Source organism: Mauremys mutica, chromosome 1 (genome assembly GCF_020497125.1).
Source record: "Mauremys mutica isolate MM-2020 ecotype Southern chromosome 1, ASM2049712v1, whole genome shotgun sequence".
In the NCBI taxonomy this organism is placed as follows: domain Eukaryota; kingdom Metazoa; phylum Chordata; order Testudines; family Geoemydidae; genus Mauremys; species Mauremys mutica.
The window spans coordinates 197031510-197049140 of NC_059072.1; the positions used below are offsets into that span (position 1 = coordinate 197031510).

At 42.7% G+C, this 17631-nt stretch overlaps 1 protein-coding gene and 1 long non-coding RNA gene across 10 annotated transcripts in view; one reads left to right on the forward strand and one right to left on the reverse strand.

Moving 5' to 3' along the window:
- The window catches only part of MAP3K7CL (MAP3K7 C-terminal like), an 86769-nt gene that overhangs the window by 4628 nt on the left and 64510 nt on the right, over positions 1–17631 (forward strand). For 7 of the 9 annotated variants that reach the window (XM_045002287.1, XM_045002288.1, XM_045002282.1 and 4 more), the window contains one exon: positions 1034–1181. In XM_045002287.1, coding sequence (XP_044858222.1) covers positions 1164–1181 — 18 coding nt within the window. In that variant the 5' untranslated portion in view covers positions 1034–1163. Of the gene's footprint in view, positions 1–515; positions 1182–17631 lie in introns of those variants that run through there. The other 2 variants (XM_045002290.1, XM_045002285.1) reach the window with 2 other exon arrangements.
- Positions 19–1837, reverse strand: LOC123362025. The gene is made up of 3 exons (XR_006576317.1): positions 1253–1837; positions 1056–1143; positions 19–477 (listed from the first exon to the last, which is right to left on the reverse strand). It is a non-coding gene; the product is annotated as an uncharacterized LOC123362025 (long non-coding RNA).

Consider the following 17631-nt stretch of genomic DNA (forward strand, 5'->3'; position numbering starts at 1 on the left):
GTATTTTAGAGTGTTAGTCAAATGCTTCCAAAAAATTTGTTCTAAGCACAAATTAAAAAAAAAAATTAAAATGGCTTTGAAGCCAGAACACTTTAAAATCATATAAAATATTAGTAAAAAAGACCTTTGTTCCTATTCAGTCAAGAATGGGTAGTAAATATTTGTTCAGGGCTGGATGTCTAGTCATGACTTTGACTTGGCCTTGATCTTTATTTAGCTACTCAGCTACTCAGTTTATATTCTGCAGGGACATTGGCCATACTAGAGGACCATCCAAAGGTCAGAGAATTGGCTCTTGGCAGTTGTCTGCTCCTTCACCAGCCAAAATCTATTACTGCACAAATGGAAATCCCCAGTTCATCTGCAGACACATGTTTCATCAAATTTCAGGATGGTAAAATTGCAAAGATGCAAAGAATAGTATGTAAAAAAAGTAGCTTCATTTCCAGTTGCCTGTACAGTACCAGGAGTCTTCAGCTGGAAAATGGAAAGTAAAAAATATCTGATGAAATTATAAAATTGAAACTATATTTAGCCAAGGGGACTCCAACTTTGGCCAATGAAGGGCTCCAGTGGTAACTTACCAGGAGCCTGAGGGCTATATTTCATTTTTATAAAGATATGCAGAGTTCATCCTCCCTCATATGAAACACAGAGGTGTTAGACCACATAGAGTACAGGACTGAGTACGGAATGAGAACTATAATCTCTATTATTAGTAGTAGTATTTACATTAAAGTAGTTTCTGGAGGTCCCAGCCAAGTGAGGGTCACATTGTGCGAGATTCCACATATATACATAGTAAGACAGTCCCAGACCTAAAAAAGTTACACTGACTAGACAAGACAGACAAAGGATGGAAGGGGAAACAGAGGCACAGAGAGGCAGTGACTCCATATGTGGCACTTTTGTCTTGTAGATCAAGCCACAAGATCACTCTGTGATCCCCTTTAGCCTTCTCAAAATACTATCCTAGGGAGATCACTTCTTCATAGAAAATAAAATGTTTACTACAGTTTTTGTAATTTTCTAGCGCCATGAGTAGGAAGACTCACCTGGAAAAGAATGACAACATCTCCTCCAGGTCTTGCAAACTGGTGGGCTCCATTTTGCTTGAGAAAGAGTTCCAGAACCAGATGAGACCTAGAGAACCAACATGAGACATGGTACGAGCAGCCACGGTAAGTGCATTCTCTGGTGGAGAGAACACTGGTGTAGAAATTAAAGCTTCCAGGCTGCTGTTTTGACATACCACTCCTTTTTGGAGATAGGAAGGTTTTCTCAGGATCTATGAGATGTCTTGATAACCAGAGGGTCGAAACTGTGAAAAGATTTTAATGAGCTTCAGGCTGTATTTATCACAGAACTGAAGTGCTAGAACAGGACAGCAGTCTGGGAAATGAATGACTGAGACTCTTGCAGCTAACTGTACTACATCCCAGTTATGGAGATTAAAATAATAAAAATAATTGCAATCTCCAATTTCTGGAAAGAAGCTACTACTTCTGACATAAGTTTCTCTTGGTGGTGATGCTGCTGAAGGGAAGAACTTTAGTGGGGGTGCAGATCCTGAGAGAAGACCATCAATTCTGTTGGTGGGCATGTGGGACATGCAGGTATGTAATCTTGTAAATCTAGATAGTACCCCAGCATGTTGGCCAGGATGCCCTTGCAGCTAGATGCAATTTGGAACTTCCAAGGAAGACAGAAGTCTTATCATTTCAGGGTGAGGATAGAAGAGTTTCCTAGTATATATATTTTTGCCACTCCTTAACTTGAAAGAGTTTGGCCAAGCATCTTCCTGCTTGTGTTCTTCTTATATTGTCCTCTTTCCTATTGTGTGATAGTTGGGAGAGTTAACTTTGGAATTCTTAATTATGTGTCATCTGAACCTGTGGTATGAAGATTCCAAAGCCCACTGATGGGAATCTGTTGACTTCAGTAGTCTTTGGATTAGGCCCAAAGTGTGTAAAGTCTTCACCTCCCTGGTGCCAGTGTGGCTGAGGAACATTGGTGTGACCAGGGGAATTTCCTTGTATTTCACTTATCCCTGGTTGCCATATCACCCCTTAGGGCTGCCATCAGTAAGCAGATTGGCCCAACGTAGAGTTGGCAATGGATCAGAGGAGTGTAAAGGCCACCTTTTCACCTCCCATTTCTGAACTGTTGTGCACTCCTTGACTGGAACTGAGGATCTTGACATCTGAATTTATATAGTGTTTTTCATACACAATTCTCAAAACATTTAAAAAATATTAATGAATGGAGTCTCACAACACTTCAGTACAGTGGGAAGAATTCTTACTCCATTTTACAATGGGAAAATTGAGGCACACTAAAGTAGCTCACTGAAAGTCACAGAATGAGCCTATGGCAAAGCCAGGACTAGAACCCAAGGCTTAGTCCTAGTGCTGTGTTCTGACCAGGAGACTATGCTCCCTCCCTCAGCCTGGTTCATAGAGCACATTACTTACTGTTCTCTCTCAAAAAAGCTCAGTATCTAAAACTGTAGTGTTGTTACATATTGTATTCTTAGTGGCTTCGTTTTAATCACTCGTGTGTACATATTCATTTAAACATAAAATGGTAGGCAGAGAAAAATAATGTACTACCATATATATTTATATAGATGACAACTGCTGTGGATAGCTGCTGAAGTTACACTTAAGCAAGGCAAAAACAATACATGCGCATATATAAAAGGAATAGACAGAAACCATTTTATAGAAAAACTATTTAAAAAAACTAAAATGTCACATTACTGTTTAAAGCCAATAATGTGTAATAGACATGTAAACAGTAATAGATTAGGAAATCAGTGATCTAATATGTATTTATGTATACTTAACATTCTTTTTATAGTGCCCATAGAATCAGTATTTATTCATTAATGTTTGTACTGTGCTGTGAAAATTCAGAGAGCTATATAAGTCCTGCATTATGTTTATTACATTCAGATGTGAAATAATTGACTAAGTCTTTTCTTAGTAACAGTTTTACATTCAGCAGAATGAAAGGGTTAAATAAAAATTAACAGGATTAATAAAGAAAAATGTACTGTATGTAGAATTTTCAAGGTACCATTTCACTTGCAATAGACAGGAACTGAAGGTGACAGCCTTGTTTCAGAAAACAAGTAGTCAGCACCAACTCAGCAGTGTCAGCAGTTCTCCATGTTGGATATGAGTCAGATTTAATTTGGACCCTGTGTATAAATGTTAGGGTGCCTGAAACAGCATCCAACCAGGAAAGATGTCCCTGTCTTTTTGCTTATAAAGGGATACTAGGCACACCTTCTCTTTGTCATCAGTATTATTTATCTTATCAACTCTGGGTACCAGCTGCTTCTCATCTTTTATGGAAGAACAGATTTCAGATCTGGCCACACAGAGTCTCCTCTCTTCTGCTTTTTTTTGAAACCACAGTAAGAAACAATACATGTCTGAATACTGATTGCATACTTAATGTTCCTGATCCTGAGTCATCTTGTTGACTGTATTTGGAGCAGGATTAGGCCCTGAGTAGTATTCACAACAGATTTTCCATTAGTAAGCTTCCAGTGTGTGGAAACTGTCAGTGTGATCATATCAAAACTGCATATGATTTACTTTTGATAGCCTAAGCGCTGTTACTTTCTGTACCTGTTGTGTCTGCTAGCTTGTCACCAGACAGTGAAATGGGTTTGACCAATTAGCACATTTGGTGTTTAGACTTATTTTGTGCCAAGACCCAAAGAGCAATTGTAGAACCAAATGTTAGTACTTTTGAGGTCAGTTGACTTCATCAGGACCAGTGTTTGACCCACTGTGCATGGGCAGGAAGTCTGTCAGGTGAGCCAAATGAAAGACCTTCTTTGGGCAAGTCAGTAGGAGCTGTGCGGGCTCTGTCTCAGCTGGAAGTTGCTCTTTGTATATCGTACAGAATTATATCATTCTTTGCAACTGTTGAAGCTTCCATGCTGTCAGGTGATAGGGTCAAGGTACATAATGGAGGGCGTAGTTTCTCAACCAGGGGGTCATGACCATATGGCTAGATGGATGAGGGGGTTCCGAAACCATGGGATGGGAATTAAAAGCCGTTTTTATGAAATAACATGGAGTCATGATTAAGGCTAAGATTTTGTCATGGATATTTTTCATAAAAGTCAGGGACAGGTCATGGGCAATAAAGAAAAATTCATGGAAGCTGTGACGTGTCCCTGACTTTTACTAAAAATATCTGTGACAAAATGGGGATCTGTGGGTCCACACACTGCCTGTAGCTACATGGCAGCTAGGAGCTCCGGGGGCCCCTACCACAAGTTGGGTGACAGGGCTCCAGGGTCCCCTGCAGCCTGCAGCAGATGGAGGATGTGGGGTACCCCTGCTGCCTGCAGGTCTGGGGGTCCCCCCGTCAGCTGTGGTGTCCGGGAGCTGTGGGTGCCCCATGCCACCTGCAACAGCTGGGAGCTGCGAAGTATCCCCGCAGCTCTGGGGGCCCACGGTGGCAGGGAGATCGGGGGTTCCCCTGCTGCCCATGGCAACCGGGAGCTGAAGGGTACCCCCACTGCCTGTGGGGCTTGGAGCTCCAGGGGTACCCCACAGCTCCTTGCCCCCATGGGTGGCGGAGGACCCTGCAGCTCCCGACCGCCACAGGCTGAAATTGTGGAGGTTGCTGGAAGTCATGGATTCCGTGGCTTCTGCGACCTCCATGACTAAATCATAGCCTTAGTCATGGTATGGAAAAATTTGAGAACCACTGATGTAGGGCTTTATAGGAAAATCAATTTCAATAACCAAAAGAAGGAACTACAGAAAGTCAGCTGAATACTACTAACCAGATCCTGGGTTCAGCTGAACTGCATACAGCACAGGTCAGGGTGAATGTATGGGCTAAACTAGCATAAAGCTCATGTTTTTACTGCTCAGATTCAGGGCTGCTGCGTGCCCTTAATGCTAGAACAGTTTGCGTTCAGTGGGGTTGCACAAGTGAAACTGATTAATTCTGTAAATGAAACTTAGTAATTAAGTCGGTGGATAACGCACAAGAATATTAGACTCCAGTGCACTATTGTCATAGTTGTTTTTGCTCTGCAGTGCTAACAGGAGCATAGGCGGCAGGTTTGTATAATTTTTGGTGGGGCCCAAAATGGTGGTGCCCCCCCCACTCCCGCCCTGTAAGCCGATATAAAATGAAGCTACAGCGCGTCAGTGCCACAAGATTACAAGGTTGGAGAAGGGGTAGGGGGTTCCAGGGGCCAGTCAAGGGACAAGGAGCAGGGGGGGTTGGATGGGGCAGAGGTTCAGAGGGGCAGTCAGGGGACAGGCAGCAATTGGATAGGCATGGGAGTCCAGGGGGTTGATCAGGGGACAGGTAGGGGGTGGGGTCCTGGGGGGAAGTTGGGTGGGGTCTCAGGAGGGGGCAGTTGGGGACAAGGAGAAGGGAGGCTTAGATAGGGGCTGGGGTCCCAAGGGGCAGTTAGGGGCAGTTGTCTCGGGAGTGGGTAATGGGGGACAAGGACCAGTGGTGCTTAGATAGGGGGTGGGGGTCCTGGGGGGCAGTTGGGGCAGGGTTCTGGGGAGGGGGCAATCAGCGGCCAGGGGCTGGGATTCAAAGGGCTCTGAGCTGCTGGCAGCCGCGGGGAGCCCTGAGCCCTTTAAATCCCAGCCGCGGCGGCTGAGATTTAAAGGGCTCTGGGCTCCCCGCAGTTGCAGGCAGCCCGGAGGCTCTTACGTAAATTAAGCTGTCATGGGATAAAAGGAAAGGTCCTTTCATGGATTGAGAACTGGTTAAAGGACAGGGAACAAAGGGTAGGAATTAATGGTAAATTCTCAGAATGGAGAGGGGTAACTAGTGGTGTCCCCCAAGGGTCAGTCCTAGGACCAATCCTATTCAATTTATTCATAAATGATCTGGAGAAAGGGGTAAACAGTGAGGTGGCAAAGTTTGTAGATGATACTAAACTGCTCAAGATAGTTAAGACCAAAGCAGATTGTGAAGAACTTCAAAAAGATCTCACAAAACTACTACTACTGCAAGACAAACCCAAGAAAGAAATCAACAGGACTCCACTGGCCATCACATACAGTCCCCAGCTAAAACCCCTCCAGCGCATCATCAGGGATCTACAACCCATCCTGGAGAATGATCCCACACTTTCACAGGCCTTGGGTGGCAGGCCAGTCCTCGCCCACAGACAACCTGCCAACCTGAAGCATATTCTCACCAGCAACTGCACGCCGCACCATAGTAACTCTAGCTCAGGAACCAATCCATGCAACAAACCTCGATGCCAACTCTGCCCACATATCTACACCAGCGACACCATCACAGGACCTAACCAGATCAGCCACACCATCACCGGTTCATTCACCTGCACGTCCACCAATGTAATATATGCCATCATATGCCAGCAATGCCCCTCTGCTATGTACATCGGCCAAACTGGACAGTCTCTAAGGAAAAGGATAAATGGACACAAATCAGATATTAGGAATGGCAATATACAAAAACCTGTAGGAGAACACTTCAACCTCCCTGGCCACACAATAGCAGATCTTAAGGTGGCCATCCTGCAGCAAAAAAACTTCAGGACCAGACTTCAAAGAGAAACTGCTGAGCTCCAGTTCATCTGCAAATTTGACACCATCAGCTCAGGATTAAACAAAGACTGTGAATGGCTTGCCAACTACAGAACCAGTTTCTCCTCTCTTGGTTTTCACTCAACTGCTAGAACAGGGCCTCATCCTCCCTGATTGAACTAACCTCGTTATCTCTAGCTTGCTTCTTGCTTGCACATATAAACCTGCCCCTGGAAATTTCCACCACTTGCATCTGAAGAAGTGGGTATTCACCCACGAAAGCTCATGCTGCAAAACGTCTGTTAGTCTATAAGGTGCCACAGGACTCTTTGCTGCTTCTACAGAACCAGACTAACACGGCTACCCCTCTGATACTTCACAAAACTAAGTGATTGGGCAACAAAATGGCAAATGAAATTTAATGTGGATAAATGTAAAGTAATGCACATTGGAAAAAATAACCCCAACTATACATACAACATGATGGGGGCTAATTTAGCTACAACGAGTCAGGAAAAAGATCTTGGAGTTATCGTGGATAGTTCTCAGAAGATGTCCACGCAGTGTGCAGAGGCGGTCAAAAAAGCAAACAGGATGTTAGGAATCATTAAAAAGGGGATAGAGAATAAGACTGAGAATATATTATTGCCCTTATATAAATCCATGGTACGCCCACATCTCGAATACTGTGTACAGATGTGGTCTCCTCACCTCAAAAAAGATATTCTAGCACTAGAAAAGGTTCAGAAAAGAGCAACTAAAATGATTAGGGGTTTAGAGAGGGTCCCATATGAGGAAAGATTAAAGAGGCTAGGACTCTTCAGTTTGGAAAAGAGAAGACTAAGGGGGGACATGATAGAGGTATATAAAATCATGAGTGATGTTGAGAAAGTGGATAAGGAAAAGTTATTTACTTATTCCCAAATACAAGAACTAGGGGTCACCAAATGAAATTAATAGGCAGCAGGTTTAAAACAAATAAAAGGAAGTTCTTCTTCACGCAGCGCACAGTCAACTCCTTACCTGAGGAGGTTGTGAAGGCTAGGACTATAACAGTGTTTAAAAGGGAACTGGATAAATTCATGGTGGCTAAGTCCATAAATGGCTATTAGCCAGGATGGGTAAGAAGGGTGTCCCTAGCCTCTGTTCGTCAGAGGATGGAGATGGATGGCAGGAGAGAGATCACTTGATCATTGCCTGTTAGGTTCACTCCCTCAGGGGCACCTGGCATTGGCCACTGTCGGTAGACAGATACTGGGCTAGATGGACCTTTGGTCTGACCCCGTACGGCCTTTCTTATGTTCCTATGTTCTTATGATTCCCAGCTGGGATTTAAAAGGCTGGGATTTAAAAGGCTCTGGGCTCCCCGCCGCAGCGGGCAGCCCAGAGCCCTCTGATTCCCGGCTGCGGCTGGGATTTAAAAGGCTCTGGGCTCCCTGCAGCAGCGGGCAGCCCAGAGCCCTCTGATTCCCAGCCGCGGCTGGGATTTAAAGGGCTCTGGGCTCCCCACTGCTGCCGGCAGCCCAGAGCCCTCTGATTCCCGGCCGCGGCTGGGATTTAAAGGGCTCTGGGCTCCCCGCGGTTGCAGGCAGCCCAGAGCCCTCTGATTCCCAGCCGCGGCTGGGATTTAAAGGGCTCTGGGCTCCCTGCCGCAGCGGGCAGCCCAGAGCCCTCTGATTCCCGGCCGCGGCTGATAATTAAAGGGCTCTGGGCTCCCCGCGGTTGCAGGCAGCCCAGAGCCCTCTGATTCCCAGCCGCAGCTGGGATTTAAAAGGCTCTGGGCTCCCCGCCGCAGCGGGCAGCCCAGAGCCCTCTGATTCCCAGCTGCGGCTGGGATTTAAAAGGCTCTGGGCTCCCTGCAGCAGCGGGCAGCCCAGAGCCCTCTGATTCCCAGCCGCGGCTGGGATTTAAAGGGCTCTGGGCTCCCTGCCGCAGCGGGCAGCCCAGAGCCCTCTGATTCCCGGCCGCGGCTGGGATTTAAAGGGCTCTGGGCTCCCCGCGGTTGCAGGCAGCCCGGAGCCCTCTGATTCCCAGCCGCGGCTGGGATTTAAAGGGCTCTGGGCTCCCCGCTGCTGCCGGCAGCCCAGAGCCCTCTGATTCCCGGCCGCGGCTGGGATTTAAAGGGCTCTGGGCTCCCCGTGGTTGCAGGCAGCCCAGAGCCCTCTGATTCCCAGCCGCGGCTGAGATTTAAAGGGCTCTGGGCTCCCCGCAGCAGCGGGCAGCCCAGGGCCCTCTGATTCCCAGCCGCGGCCGGGATTTAAAGGGCTCTGGGCTCCCTGCCGCAGCGGGCAGCCCAGGGCCCTCTGATTCCCAGCCGCGGCCGGGATTTAAAGGGCTCTGGGCTCCCTGCCGCAGCGGGGAGCCCAGAGCCCTCTGATTCCCGGCCGCGGCTGGGATTTAAAGGGGCGAAACCTAGCTCCAAATATTGGTGGAGCAGAGCCCCTGATTTTGAATATTCCTGGGGCTTTAGCTCCACGAGCCCATATAAGTTGGCGCCCATGAACAGGAGTAAAAAGCAGTAAAATCTTATTTCAGGTATATCAGCAGGTTTGACTGAATCCACGTACGGATCAGATCTGTTGCATTATTGTAGTCACTTTTCAAAATAGAACTTCACTTTAAGGAAACATCGTTATATACAAGCTCACTTTTTATGCTAGATTTCTTCAAGCCAGAGATACATTTTGCACAGTTTTCAGAAACTTTAAACCAGAAATAGTAGTTAGAAAAACGTCAAGAAATGATTTCAGAAGCTTTGCTTTGAGATCATAGTCAAACACATAATTTGTTAAAAGAGCTTGGGAGAAAGAACCTCATTGGGAAATGTTGCCAGAGACACAGCAGAGAATATGTTTAAGGACACATATTATATCATTTAACGCCAGGCATAAACTACTATAGCTCTAATTTATGTTGTGAACATATTTATACAGCTCTGCAATTTACAGAGTCAGCAGATCTCTCAGTAAATACACTGTAAGCCCAAAACAGGCAAGTTGAGAAATAAAATTTTAGTAGAGGCACTGTCTTCAGGTACAGAGCTGAGAGATATGTCTACATATGAGGTTTGGAGCAGGGCAACGGGGCCTTATTTCTTTCTCTGATCTGTTACCCTGGGAAGGATCATCAAGGATGGTTACAGTGTACCATCGGGCGAGGCCCCAAGTAGTTTGGTGGTAGCTATGTGAGGGATCAAAGTTCAGAGCATAGACTTTTCCCTTGCTTCCAATGACCGCAGAGGCTGGGAGTGTTCTAGAAGCAACAGAACTGAGGCCTCAAGGGAAGGAAAAGTGTTTAATGTTCCTGAGCAGCACTTTTATATTAATCCAGGAGCACTGTTCACAGGCTCCCTCTTTCCTGGTTCACTGTGATTCAAAGCCTTTATGAGGGACGAATTAAAAAGGGGGAAATGGAAGTTATCATAGAGGACCCATCTTCCCCAAATTAATGTATTTTAGGATCACCATTCACAAGATGACAACTGCACTAAGGATCTGTTGCATTTCCATTATGGACTATTTTCAGTGTTGTAATTTCTTAACAGTTCTGTCTGGGCTGCAATCTTTGCAAAAAATGAAGATCTAAGCCAAGGAAGGGTAACAACAATTATTTTTTATCAATCAGAAAAAAAGTAGCTTGGTAGTTCTTCAGTTGCAAATAAATAAATAGGAATCTATATTTTATACTGGTGCTTTTGAACACTATCAACCAAATTCCCTCTTTTCCACTCCCCACCATATACATTACACAATTTTAGGCTATCCTAGACTGACCAAGTGTAATTTATACCTTCTTATGCCTGAATTTTACTCTCTGTACTAGGTGGGGCTGGTCAAAAATGGAAATATTTTTCCATTAAAAATTAAAAAATATATATTTAAAAAAAAATTCCTGAAATTTTCTGACTTTTTCCAATAACATTATTCAAAATCAATAATCTTGGATTTTTCCACTGGAAAAAAGGGAGGGGGAGAAGAGAAGCTGTCAGAAAAAAACAAAAGCCAAGAAGTTTTCATTTTAATTTGAATCCAACTATGTTAAATTGTTTAATTGAAAATTGGAAAATTTCAAATGATACAAAAAAATTTGCAAAAAAAATTGTATAGTTTGAAAAGACATTTTTGTCAAAAATTTCAACTAGCCATAGTAATGAGAATGAATTTACAGGTTTAGAGGCTGGAATAGTGTTTGTAGCAGAAAGAGCAGCTGATGGGAGGTTGTACTTTAAAACAGGCGGTGGCCTATTTTTCCTGCTTTTGAATACTTGGTGTGTACATCTTACTCCCTTAAACCTACTTACACCAAATTACCAACATGTAATTTACTCCACTTTACATATTACCTCAGAATTTGCCCCTTTGTTTAAAAAAAACAACACTTTTTTAAGCATGAAACTGCAAATGAATAGTCTGCATTGTGGCTTAATCCCAACAGTGAGGGGATTTTGCATAATGCATGTATTTTAATAACACAATGGTGTGGAGTTAGAATTCATGCTGCAACTCTATCCCTATCTTTCCCTGTATGTATACTTCCATCACACATTTCTTAGTATTTTATGTGTATGTGAGAACTGTGGAGTTCAGGTTGATTTAGGAGATCGGGTTGTGGTCAAGTTTGACTCAGTCAGGGCACGATTAAAGATGAATGAGTGTGGGTCTGCGACTCTGCTGGAGACTGAGGTCAATACTGAAACAGAGACCTGAATTTTTCTGGGAGAATAAAAAGAGTCAGGAATCTAAGAGGAAATTCACTGAGGGGAGATTTTGAAAAGAAAGGTTTTTTTATTTTCATCTTTTGTTTCCTAGGATTGTTTGTTGAGCATCATCCGTGTGCTTGGCACTGTATGGAGCAAAGAGGGGACATAGATTGTAAGGTCTTTGAGTTCATAGCCTAAGTAGACAAACAAGCAATATAAAACAATACATACATACAGTGACCCACGTCCGCAGAGGATAGCGGCATCACAGCATGGGTCAAGGTGCTGATATATTTTACCATAGAGGGCAAGACCATCATGATATGCTGCCAAGTATCTTAAAATTATTTCAGCGTATTAGATTTCATTATACAACATTACTAGTTTGAATGAAGTAAATCGGTTGTGAAGTATTTAATATGATGGGTCAGATTCATCCCTGTTGTAATTCCTGTTGACTTTGGTGGAGTTATATGAGGGAGTAATCTAACCCAAGATGTCAAGGGAAAACCCCTCAAAAATAGGGCTAAAATTTCTGTAAGTAATAGCTACTTTGGGGTGCTTGAGCTATCCAAAAGCAGGAACTGAGAAAGTATATTCACAGATAGGGAATGTCAGCATCAGATCTTGATTGAAGCACGGTAGAAAAGGGAGCATTAGTAAATAATAAATAATGATTGACGATTATATAATATTTTTCATGCAAAATTTCCCAAAGCACACCTGTGAATATTGAAAATCTCCATTTAGGGAGAAAAGTAGGGACATGTTTTTTAATTCCACTGAAATACCTTGGATACAGAGAACTTTTTGAGGAGACAGCTTGGAAAAATGGCAAATTTATCGCTTAAAAATAAATACAGTGACTCTACATTTTAAGTAGGTACAGTAGGCATGAAGCGTTCTGACAGCCTGATGCATAAACTACATATGCAGCAGTCATTTTCACCCATTCATGACACTTACCTCTGGGATGGAAAATGGCAGCCATTTAATAGTACAGAGCTATAACTAAGAACAGCATAATTTAGGACAGGAAGTGAAGAGTATTTTAATCAACTAAAATGCAAGGGACATTTTGGAAGGCAGAATGTAACCATCTGATTGAAATTTAGCCAAGTCATGATGATAACCAGTCATTTTGAGGAACTGAAGTATAAAAAGAGGAACGGATATTCATGTGCTTTATGCTACAAAAGGAGTGATCATAATAAAGGAAGAACAATACAATTCAGAATAAACTAGATAGTTTAAGAACCTGCAGTTCAGTATAGAGAAAATATGAAATAAAAATGAAGGATTGGGGAATGTCGTCTGTGGAAAATATTGTCAAACAGTGCATGATGCTTAAGAGCAATAAGACCAAAACCTATTCGGGGATACATAAATGAAGTTATTAAATTGGAGGTAATTTGGAAGATTATAACATGGATGCTAGAAAGCTATTAAGCCATTGTGAAATGTAAGGACAAGCAGATATCCCTACAAACTGGAGAAGGGCTCTGCATATGGGAAATGATATCCAGACTTCTTGCTATTGAGAGTAGTTACTCTGCTGGATAAACAAAACAGATTAGCCATGAAAACAATTGGTGTATGTAGGGTTTGTTTGTTTGTTTGTTGTTTTCTAAAGAAGTACTGTATTGGAAGCAAAACTGCTAACTGAGATGGGCTGGCTTTCCTTCTGTTTTGCATTTTTCTTGTGTTATTGTGTTGAACTAAAGACATGTCTTCACTAACAACGTTAAAACGTAGGCTGTGCCAGCGCTGCCGCGGCGGCACTTTAACGTGGCTTTGTAGTTTATAAAAAAACCACCTCCACGGGGGGAGTGGCTCCCAGCACTGGTGCACTGTCTACACTGGCACTTTACAGTGCTGAAACTTGCAGCGCTCGGGGGAGGGGGGGGGGTGTTTCACACCCCTGAGTGAGAAGGTTGCAGTGCTGTAAAGTGCTAATGTAGACAAGCTCTAAGTGAACTCTCTATTTTGCTGATCCTGGTAGTTCTAAGATAATACAGGATAATGATGATGCATAATTGGAATCACACCAACTCTGAAACAATGAAACGTGGAGCACATGTTCTAAGTGTGTCATATATGTTTTTTATTGCAAAAAACCCTTAGAGATTATACAAAATTATTGGTAAGGTTTATTCAGCCATTCTACAACCATTCCAGTTAGAACAAGGACCACCATCAGAGTGAAAACAAAGGTGCTCTTAGGACACCCAAATTTGAAGTTTTTGGTCATTTTACAGACATCTGTGTTCATTTACAGACATTCTGAGTGACATTTGTGTATTTTAAAGGTGTAGGATTTATGTAAAGAAAGTCTAACAATGTTTTTGGGCATTAGGTCAACTTTTTTCCACTTTACTGACTCACACATTCAACTTTTGTAAACGTATTTTGTTTGCAAATTATGACCTGCAAAGTTTAGTTTTTAGCAAATGAATATTTAAAATAGATCATTTCCCCCATTGTATAACTCAAAAACAGTATAGCATGTATTTTGTATATAGGCTGGGATTTTGTGCACCACATTGTGTTAGTTTGTAACTCCTGAAAATAGTGATTTATAATTGAAATGCCAATACTTAGCCATGATGACACAAAAAATCTTAATATAGTAAGCAGCACTACATTATGAGGTTCACAGGCTCAGGAATGATGGGCCTTATTCACTGCTGCATTACTCTATTTTTATGCAGTTGTCACTCCATTGGTTGCTGTAAAACTGGAGAAACTGGAATAATGCAATGAGGAATCAATCCCATGTATGTAGCTTAATGGTTACTTTGTAGAATCATAGAATCATAGATTATTAGGGTTAGAAGGGACCTCAGGAGATCATCTAGTCCAACCCCCTGCTCAAAGCAGGACCAATCCCCAAAGATTTAGCTGAGTTTGAAAAATTTTATAGAGACGTTAATAATATAAACTGTAACTGGGCACAATGTGGATACTCTTCCCTGTTCCCTCCCTGGACAGATCTGGTCATGAACCTTATCCCTCACATACAATGCACCCCTCTTTTAATGCAGTCCTGAGTGCTTCTTCTGAAATGAACAAATGTGTAGACAGTAAGGGCTAAGTAAAGGGTATTTGCACTTGAAATAATGAAACACAAATGCAATTCCATAGCAAAAGGAGTATTATCCCTAATTACACTACTTATAGTGTCAGAAAGCATGAATTTTGTCTTTAATGTACTGGAAGTTGATTTGGGGACATAAGGTTTCTTCTTTCCAGAATTGTTTAACCTTTGTACAAAATTAAGGCTTCAAGAATTCAAAATCGTTTCATCTTAAGTGTATCAGGATCTGTTCCCCTGTCAGTGCTTGCATGCAAATGTAAGCCCTGGTGCTGCAAAACAGCCCAACTGCACAGAGTTCTGTTGAGTTCAGTGGGGCTCTGCACAGGCATGGAGATCCACCTACACAGAGCTCCTTGCAGAATCAGAGCATTACACATTATTAATGGGTACTTTCCTACCCATTTCAAGTACTTAAAGGCAAATCTTGCTTTCCATTTCCATACGGGCATAGAAGACCCCAGTTGTACCAGCACTGCTGTGATACCATTATAATCCCGCACCCAAGAGAGGCAAGATTTGGGGAGCATACACAGAGGCTGTACATAGGGTGACCAGAGAGCAAGTGTAAAAAATTGGGACGGGGGTGGGGGGGTAATAGGAGCCTGTATAAGAAAAAGACCCAAAAATCGGGACTGTCCCAATAAAATTGGGACATCTGGTCACCCTAGCTGTACAACACCGGCACGCTACAGAACATGGTTTATAACCAAGTTTATTTTGAAAGATTTAGCAACTCTTAAAAAATTATTACATAGGTTTAGCTCAGAGATCTTATTGTGTTGCTATAAAACTTGCTTAATGAGCACAGGAACAAAATCACTTGTAAGTCAAAAACTGGACATTCATTAAAAAGTGTAAGTCAAAAGTGGGAAGGGAAATCAAGTTGATGAACCAACACCTAGGCAGAAATTAAGCAAAGGAAACTTTAAAAAAAAAAAAAAAGTACTCCTACACATATTTGTGAACTGTTTCTTTCAAAATGGGCCCAAACCTATGTTGTGCTGAGAAACTTCAGCTCTTGTGGTCTTCAAGGGTCTTGGTTTGCATCTTTGATATAATGAACTTCTAAAATGTGTCCTGTAAGGGGCAGCATTGGGGAGCAGATATATTTGGAGAAATATTATTTATATACATGATTCAGTGTGGTGTGTTTAAAGAACCTATTGTAAGTAATGGACTATGAACGCTAAAAAGAAGGATGTTTTGTGTCAAATCATGAGTTTTCTAAGTGTAATTGTATGTATATTTGAGGATCATAATTGCTGAGCTGTAGTCAACGTTATTAGAAATTGTTCAGCTAAAACTCTAAAACCATTGAAACCTGTGAATGTGGGGTATCTGAAAGCATATAGGAAAACTGCTTTTTGTTGGCTTACCTAACTGGGAAACTGAGGGCACTGTCACCATGCATTACTTGTCTCCAAGAAGCATCAAAATAAGTCATTTCTGGGAATAACATTACATCTTATAATAACACTAATTAACTAATGCAGAGAAGTCATTCCTGGAAATACCACTTTTTAGGCCATGTCTACACTAGCAATCTCACAGCGGCACAGCTGTACCAATGCAGTTGTGCTGCTGTAAGATTGCTCGTGTAGGCGCTCTGTGCTGACTGAAGAGAGCTCTGCCGTCAGCATAATTAAACCACCTCCAATGAGCGGTGGTAGCTATGTTGGCAGAAGAGCCTCTTCTGCTTACATAGGGCTGTCCACACTGGCACTTCTGTTGGTATAACTTTTGTCACTTAGCAGGTTGGTTTTTTCACACCACTGAGCGACATTAGCACTTTTGTCAGTATAATTTATGTAGACATCACCTAGAAACATTGCTGCCTATCGTGACATAATATGGCATCACTCTGGGGTTCTGTGTACCTGCCGGTTAGTCTTGTGTATTGATGTCTATATATGTAGCTATGTACCTTCTAGTAGTTTGTTAATGCTGCTCTGTTAACTATTGACTTCACAACTTTAATAATGTTTTTTAATATTTTTAAATGTAACAAATATACCTATCTCTAATGTACCAATCACTTTGTGGTAAGTAGGTGCCCAATACAAGAACTTTAAGCTGCTGTATTCTTGGGCTATCTTTCCTGTTCTGCCCATGATGGGTTATATAGTCCATATGTTGTCTTTTCCTGGGGGCAGGGAGAGGGTGGATATTTATAGAAAAGGAAAAGGGATGGCTGGACTGATATAAACTGCATTTTTTGAGAACAAACTTCTGCAAATAGATGAGTCTTGCATTTGCCTACCCTACACTTTCCCCTCTACAGTTCTGACTGGTGCCACTGCAAATGCAGCTCCAGTAGTGGTAACAAGAGTGGCAGTTCTAATGAAAGGCAGGACACTGGCTGCTGCTGCTGGGCTTTTTACCTTTGTGTCCTAGGGATGCTTATTTCTTCCTGACAGCAGGGAAGCTTAGTGACAACATTTTCTGTTTAAGATTTTGAGTGTTTATTTGTGTGTACACACTTGCTTGTTATCATCAGCATAATGTTGACAATTGAGTCTGTAATATCCAATTAAATCAGTGCAGTTACTCCAGGTGTCACCTGAGAACAGAAATTATTTCCCTGAGTTTGTTTAGATCAGGGGTCGGCAACCTTTCAGAAGTGGTGTGCCGAGTCTTCATTTATTCACTCTAATTTAAGGTTTCGCGTACCAGTAATACATTTTAATGTTTTCAGAAGGTCTCTTTCTATAAGTCTATAATATATAACTAAACTATTGTTGTATGTAAAGTAAATAAGGCTTTAAAAATGTTTAAGAAGCTTCATTTAAAATTAAATTAAAATGCAGAGCCCCCCGGACTGGTGGCCAGGACCCAGGCAGTGTGAGTGCCACTGAAAATCAGCTCGCGTGCCGCCTTCGGCATGCATGCCATAGGTTGCCTACCCCTGGTTTAGATGAATCCCAAGATTTATTGACCCAATGGTGAGAGTTAAATATGGTGAAGCTGAGATCCATATTTAGCTAAGGGATACTAAGGGACAGATGATCCTTAACTGCGCTGAGCTTGTGATCAGTACGGCTGTGGAGAGGGAGGATTCAGGAAACATGGCTGTAAACCACCTTTCTTCATCATGCTGAGGTCCACTGATACTTTTCAGTGGATCCTTCAGCGTGCTTGCAGCTTGGGGGCAGAACTAGACAAGTCAGTCACTGGCAGCAGGGCAGCACCTTGTTCCCTGAAGTTCCCTCTGGTTTTCTCTGTCTCCCCATTGGCTGGTAGCTCTGCTTGTGCAGAGCTCTTCTGAGGAAATTCCA